Source organism: Carlito syrichta, unplaced genomic scaffold, assembly GCF_000164805.1.
Source record: "Carlito syrichta isolate Samal-C Ts95f unplaced genomic scaffold, Tarsius_syrichta-2.0.1 Scaffold312120, whole genome shotgun sequence".
In the NCBI taxonomy this organism is placed as follows: Eukaryota; Metazoa; Chordata; class Mammalia; order Primates; family Tarsiidae; genus Carlito; species Carlito syrichta.
Genome location: NW_007256216.1, coordinates 234,991 through 242,541, shown reverse-complemented (window position 1 = coordinate 242,541; position 7,551 = coordinate 234,991). Strand labels below are relative to the sequence as shown.

Here is a 7,551-nt window from a genome sequence, read left to right as displayed (position 1 = left end):
CCCCCCCCCCCCTGGCCCCCGAGCCGCGCCCGCGGCGCCCCCTGCCGGCGCACTCGCTCAGGTGAGCGCTCTCGGGTTGGCCGCGGGGCTAGCGCGCGTGCGCACAGGTGAGCCTCCCGCCCTCCCGCCCCGCCCCCGGCTTGGCCACCTGCCCGGGACACTTGCGGTTGGTTGTTGCCCTCGGGTCGCTCCCGGGCGGGGACACGGAACCGGGCCATGGAAGCTACATCGGGGGCTCGCGAGCCCCGAGCCCGGCCGAGAGAACGCGACCCGGAGCGGCGCCCCCACGCGGACCGAGACCGCCGCCCCGAGCGACAGCGGCACAGACCCGGGCACCCGCGCAAGGAGAGAGGCGGGGACGGGCGGAGGGACGGGAACCGGCGAGGGGACCGGGACCGGGAGAGGGACCGAGACCTACGCCGGGACAGACACAGGGACGAAGCCCATCGCGCAGGTGAACACTCCCGCCAGAGCCGGACGCGGGACAGACCCCGGGGGCCGAGCTGGGACGCAGCCCCGCCCCCCTGGCCCGCGCCTTGGGAAACCCCGGAGCCGCCGCCCCAGAGGAAGGAGGGCTTTGGGCGCCGCGGACCGGAAAGGTGAGGCGGGGCGGGGGGCCCTGCGACCTTGGCCCGGGGGGGCCTGGGGCGAAGGCCCGCCAGCGCAGCTCTGGCGCCTCCGGCTACTCGTCCGAGGAAGAAATGCCATTTCTTTTGCGCTCTCAGAGGTGACCTGGCAGGGAAGGAAAACTTTCTACGGTGCCCCCATCTCGAGACTCGAACCCGATTAACAAAGAGAAAACCACCCCTGTTAGCAGTGGCAGGGCCGAGAGACCAGGCGAAGAGGAAGACAGGTCCCCAGGACTAGAAAAATGAGGAAGATTAGGTAGGTGGGGTTAACCCGAGGCCCCTCCCTGGCCGTCCCGGTGGTCACAGGATTGCCCCTTGGGGCTTCAGACTCTTATCCTGTGTTCCCAAATCAGCCCTCCCCGACTTCAGAGTCCCCTTCCCTGGTGGCTGGGGCCTAATGAGGTCAACAGAATGAAGAATTAAGCGTTTGATGTGTTCCTCTCCCAAGGGTATATGTATTTCCAAAACAGACGTAGGAGAAGTGTAGTCGAACAGTGTAGGAGAAGCTACAATTTGTTTGTTTATCGGAGTCTCACTCTGTCGCCCAGACTGGAGTGCAGTGGCACACTCCCAGCCCCTGCAGCCTGGCTGCTGGGCTCAGGTGATCCTTCTACTTCAGCCTTCCAAGTAGCTGGAACTGCAGGTGTGTGCCACCATGCCAGGACAATTTTTTGATTTATTGTATGAGGGCTTGCCAAGTTGCCCAGGCTGGTCTCGAACCCATGGGCTCAGGCAATCCTCTCGGCTCCACCTCCCAAAGTGCTGGGATTACAGATGTGAGCCATCAGATCTGGCTAGAAGTTACACTTTTAACCCAAGAATTAAACCTACCTAAAATTCCCCACTGAAGGGTGTAGGTTTGCTTCCCTGTTGTCAGCGAGATCTTTCCAGGCAGCCTTATTCAAATCCCATGATTGTTCGACACCCCACCCTCCTGAGTGAACAAACTTTGCCTTGTAGATCACAGAGAATTCCCATAAGCCCTTATGAAGAGAAAGCCTCAGGATGTTCTGGAAGACTGGGGGGGGGGGGCAGAAAAGACAAGAGGGGACCTGGTCCCCATACCCCCTCCTGGGGAGCCGGTGTTTTATCCATCTACTGAATGGGCAGATGATGTGTGCAGCACCAGGGATATTTTGCCTCTGCCGGCTCCCACAAGGGGACATACAGGTCCTGGGGTGATGACTGCTTCTGGTGTTTGACACCTAGCCTCTAAAGAGGAGTCAGGATCCCCTCTGCTGTGGGACTTGGAGCTGAGGCCCATCTCTATCTCTGTTGTGTCCACACAGCGGGAAAGTAACTCTCCTGAGTTTATGTTACATTATCTAAAACCAACAAGCATGACAAAGAGTGCGTCCAGATATAGTCATAGGCACTGGCTACGGTTTCCCTGGCTAAAGCCACACTGCATGCAACTACACAACCTGGGAAGCATGTTTAGGTTTCCTTATAAACCAATGTCCCAGTGCCCCTCACTCTGAGGTGAGTGAAGGGATTATTTTTGCTTTTTACTTCTTTTCTTCACAGCCCGTTGGTCATTTAAAACCAAAGAGCAATTTATTTCTGTCTTTCCTTCACTTAACAAGCATTTATTTCATGGACAGGATGCAGGGGCAGCTGCTACAGAAATCCAATCCATCTGGTGTTGGAGACAGACAGGTAAATGGACCAGTTGCAGCCCAGTGTGAAACGACCCTTGCAGGAGAGACAGACTCCTTGGTGAGAACAGAGGCTGGTCTCTGACGAGGCCTGGAACATTTTTCCAGAGGACATAAACTCAACGCTGAGCTCTGGAGAAAGAACAAAAAGGAGAAAGAGGGGAGAAAGAGGAAAGGTGGCCAGGCACAATGGCTCACGCCTATAATTCCAGCACATTGGGAGGCCGAGGTGAGATGATTGCCTCAGCCCACGGGTTCAAGTCCAGGCTGGTCAACTTGGCGAGACCTCGTCTCTACAATAAATCAAAAAATTAGCTGAGCATGGTGGTGCACGCCTGTAGTTCCAGCTACTTGGAAGGCTGAGGCAGAAGGATCACCTGAGGCTGTGGTGGCATGAGCATGCCACTGCACTCCAGCCTGGGTGACAGAGTGAGACTCCAACTCAAAAAGAGAGGCGGGGGGAGAAAGAGGAAAGGTGTTCCAAGCAGAGAATAACTTCTGCCATGATTTGGAGGCATGGGAGAGTAGTCATCTTTTGTGGGAGAGGGTACATTTTACTACAGCTGAGTCTGAGCGTGAGGTTTTGAATTTAGCAAGATGAGCAGGGGTCTTCTGTGTGTTTAAGAAGTTTTAGGATTTCAAACCTGAGAGAGACATGATGTTCTAGAAAGATCCCTGGAGCCCAGTGAGTAGAATGTTGCCCCTCATCGAATCTTGGAAAGCCCAGGATGTGCTGCAAAAGTGGGGGAAGACGGAACAGAAAATGCTAGGGCTGGCAGAGGAAGAAATATGATGATATCAAAAACTATCTGCAAGCTGGGTGCAGTGGCTCACACCTGTAATCCCAGCACTTTGGGAGGTGGAGGCGAGAGGATTGCCCAGGGGTTCAAGACCAGTCTGGGCAACATGGCAAGACCTTGTCTCTACAGTCAATCAATCGATCAATCATTAGCTGGACATGGCGCATGCCTGTAGTTTCAGTTACTTTGAAGGCTGAGGCAGAAGCGTTGCCTGAGCCCAGCAGGTCAAAGCTGTGGTGGCCATGAGCGTGCCACTGCACTGCAGCCTGGGCAACAGAGTGAGACTCTGACTCGAAAAACAAAAAAGCTGTCTGTAGCATCCGTACCCCTGGAGAATTATTGCTGACCCAGTGCATTCCCAAGTAACAAGAGAAGAAAGAGAATGCCAACCTGGGCATCAGAGTCATGTGAATGCAAACTAGTTTTGAAAAGACCTGATCCATGCTCAACTGAGAACTTAAGCTCACCAAGAAGGCGACTCACAACTACCCGGTTAAGCAGCTCCCGCAGGCAGACAAACCAGCATCAAAGATGGTGCTCACACATCCAGGGTTACAGGATCTGTCACGTGACTAGTTAGCGGAGTTGGGCTAAGTGTCTGGATGTCCTGTGGGTCTGCTAAAACAGAATTCTCTGGAATGTGAAATACTGATGTGAAGCTTGTTTCTCTAGTGCTGGGGCCCAGAATGAGGAGTCAGGCATTCTAATCCTGAACAAGCTATTGAATTGGAGGTCCCCTAATGGTTGTGTATGCTTTTTGGTTATAGTGAACCCCCTTCAGGGAGGTATCTGCCCTCAAACCCCAGGACCGAGCGAGAGGAAGTGGAATATTACCAATCAGAGGCGGAAGGACTCCTGGAATGCCATAAATGCAGATATTTGTGCACTGCCAGAGGTGAGCCATTTTGGAGGCTGTTTGACCATTTACTGCTGCTGGTGGTTCTAGAAGAGGTGGTGAAGCAAAAATTCAGCAGACTTCCTGTGGGTTCCTAGCATTTTCATTTTCATGCCTGCATAGGGTTTTTTTCTTAAGTAGGAATGTCTGAAAAGTTCTGCTAGATTTCCCATGCTTCTCCTCAAACATGCCCCTGGGGGTGGAGAGGCAATCATGTTTTGCAGCTTTTAGACTGGGTGGGAACTGGGTGGCCTGCAGGTGGAGCTGGTTATGAGCTGCCAGCTGTCAGAGGGGGAGTCTCTGGCAAGGTATCTGAGTTAGCAAAGAAAGAAATCACCTGGAGTGGGAGCCAGGTTGCAGCTCAAGCCATGTGAACAGGAACAATTTCCTTGGAGATCTGATATCCAAACACTCCATCAATGTTTTTTAAACTTTAAAATGGCTTTTAAGGCCAGGCATGATGGCTCATGCCTGTAATCTCAGGGCTCTGAGAGGCTGAGGCAGGAGGATTGCTTGAGTCCAGGAGTTCAAGACCAACCTAGGCAACATAGTGAGACACCATCTCTACAAAAAAAAAATTTTTTTAATTATCATGGTAGCACATGCCTGTTAGTCCCAGCTACTCAGGAGGCTGAGGTGGAAGGATCGCTTGAGCCCAGGGATTCAAGGCTGTGGTGAGCTGTGATTGTGCCACTGCATTCCAGCCAGGGCAACAGAGTGAACCACCCAACTCAAAATAAAATAAGATAAGCCAGGCTCGGTGGCTTAGCCTGTAATCCCGCGCCTTGGGAGGCTGAGATGAGTGGATTGCCTGAGCCCGCGGATTCGAGACCCGCCTAGGCAACTTGGTGAGACCTCATCTCTACAATAAATAAAAAATCAACTGGGCGTGGTAGCATGCGCCTGTAATTCCAGCTACTCGGAAGGCTGAGGTGGAAGGATCGCCGGAGCCCAGCAGGTTGAGGCTGCGGTGGCCAGGAGTGGCCACTGCACTCCAGTCTAGGTGACAGAGTGAGACTCCAACTCAAAAAAATAAAATAAAATAAGATAAGATAAAATAAAGTGGCTTTTAAACAATAAGAAATATATTTAATATTAAGACTAAGTTCACATCCACGCACAAACAAAAATGTCATGAAACCATACCCTATTATACACCAAGTACTCTGTTTTATATTCTGTTTCATTAAAAACAAACAAAAACATACTTAGGTAGGACTCACAGTCTAAAAAAACACTTAGATGCTATCATGTGTCCACTCCAGACATGGGTTCCCATCCTAGCATTGGTCTTAGTCTTGCCAGAAATGAAGAAAATCTGGTTTGTCTGGGTGAGCCTTACAGCTCATGTGATTTGGTGAGAAATTTTCTTAGGCTTCGTATGACGAAGAGAAAATGTCCCAGCCTAAGGTAGAGAAATCATGGAGCTCATACCTGGAAATGTATCTTAGGACGATTACAAGGATTTGTGTGATTACAGGATTAGGGAAACTTTGATGAAAAGATCCCTAGGCAATTCAGGTACAAGGTTATTACTTTAGTTTTCACATATAATGAGACAAGCTCATTGCCTTTAATTATCGCAACAAGTCCTGATGTTCAAGGAAGTACAGTAAGTTACCCAAAGACACACAGCTGTTAAGTAAAAGAACTGGGCCAGGTACAATGGCTCAAGCCTATAATCCCAGCACTTTGGGTAGCTGAGGCGAGAGGGTTGCCTGAGCCTGTGGGTCCAAGACCAGCCTGGGCAACTTGGTGAGACCTCATCTCTACAATAAATCCAAAAATTAGCTGTGTGTGGTAGCATGCACCTGTAGTTCTGGCTACTTGGAAGGCTGAGGCGGAAGGCTCACCAGAGCCCAGCAGGTCTAGGCTGTGGTGGCCAAGAGCATGCCACTGCACTCCAACCTGGGCGACAGAGCGAGACTCCAACTCAAAAAAAAAAAAAAAGTAAAAGAACTGGAACGGAAACTGAGATCCTGACTCTAAGGCCTCTAATGGTTTCCTTGCCTGATCTCCCATCCTTTCCTGACGATATAAGAACAGGAAGAAGCCAGAGTCTAGTTCGCAGGTTTCTCCAGAGATTTTTTTTTTTTTTATTCCATGGTTGATTTACTTTGAGGAGAGGGCAGGGCTTGACCAAAGTACAACTTGATTTAGCCTGAATTGCTTCTGGCTATTTGGCTTTGAGCCTGGAGGTTGGGTTTCTAAGTTTAAGGTAGTGAAAAGATGGTTCAGCAGTCAGAAGTTAACAAATGAGGGCTCATAAAGAACTCTGGGTGTGCAGAGGCCCATATAAATACACAATGTGGTGTTGTGTTGAGAGAAACAGCCTTTCACACCAAGAACTTATCCCTAGCAGGAAGCACATGCCTGGATAAAGATCACCTGAGAATTTTTTTTTGACCCATCTTGGAGTTGATCCTTTGTGATGTCTCTTCTGTAGCAGTGAAATCATGCCTCCATTATGGCACACTTGCAAAAGTAGCAGGCAGCTGTGGCCTTCTCTGACTTCCTAGGGAGACCTGGAGTCACCCTTAGGAAGTTCTCTGGGACACTAAGGATACCAATAGAAAGAGATAGGCCCCAAATTCACTTATACAAGCAGGAGGGGCTGAGGAGAAAGTTCACATAAAGAACAGGCACAGGTGTCACCTGAGTACATCAAGCCACCAGGGAATCCCCGTGCATATGTGGTTTGTGCTCCTCTGTTATTTGGAGGGATGGGTGACAAGTTAAGAGTTCCCTGTAGGATGGTGTGTTCCCTGGCTCCCCTCTCAGCTCCCCCCATTTGCATTTGGAGAAGTTTCTCCTTTCTCTTTTGTTCTTTCCATCTTGCCTTAGACCCTCAGTGTTCAAATCATGCTGGTTTGCTCTCAACTCCCAGTCTTAGTTGCAAAGCATCTTTGAAATGTTACTCTTCTTCAGGGTGCTCATGCCTATAATCCAGCACTTTGGGAGGCCAAAGTGAGAGGATTGCCTGAGTCCACAGGTTCGAGACCAACCGAGGCAACTCAGCAAGACCTTGTCTCCACAATAAATCAAAAAATTAGCCAGGCATGGTGGTGCACGCCTGTAGTTCCAGCTACTTGGAAGGCTGAGGTGGAAGGATCACATGAGCCCAGCAAGTCGAGGCTGGGGTGGGCGTGAGCGTGCCGCTGCTCTTCAGCCTGGGTGACAGAGTGAGACTCCAACTCAAAAAAAGGTAAAAAATAAAAATAAAGCTAGCTGGGTATGGTGGCTAACGCCTGTAATCCCGGCACTTTGGGAGACAGAAGCGAGATAATTGCCTGAGTCCAGGGGTTCAAAACCAACCTGAACAACATGGCGAGACCTCATCTCTGCAAAAATATCAAAAAATTAGCCAGGCGTGGTGGCACATGCCTGTGGTTCCAGCCACTTGAAAGGCTGAGGTGAAAGGATCACCTGAGCCCAGCAGGTTGAGGCTGCAGTGACTGTGAGCATGCTGCTGCACTCCAGCCTGGGCGACAGAGAATCTAACTCAAAAAAAAAGCCAGGTTCAGTGGCTCAGCCTGTAATCCCAGCGCTTTGGGAGGCTGAGGTGAGTG

At 50.8% G+C, this 7,551-nt stretch overlaps 1 protein-coding gene across 2 annotated transcripts in view; it reads left to right on the top strand.

Annotated features, from left to right (window-relative positions):
- Positions 1 to 216: 216 nt before the first annotated feature.
- The window catches only part of MARVELD3 (MARVEL domain containing 3), a 17,131-nt gene continuing 9,796 nt past the window's right edge, over positions 217 to 7,551 (top strand). For both annotated transcript variants that reach the window (XM_008069568.2, XM_008069567.2), the window contains exons 1-2: positions 217 to 599; positions 3,855 to 3,982. In XM_008069568.2, the coding sequence (XP_008067759.1) occupies positions 217 to 599; positions 3,855 to 3,982 (511 nt within the window). The remainder of the gene's footprint in view (positions 600 to 3,854; positions 3,983 to 7,551) is intronic.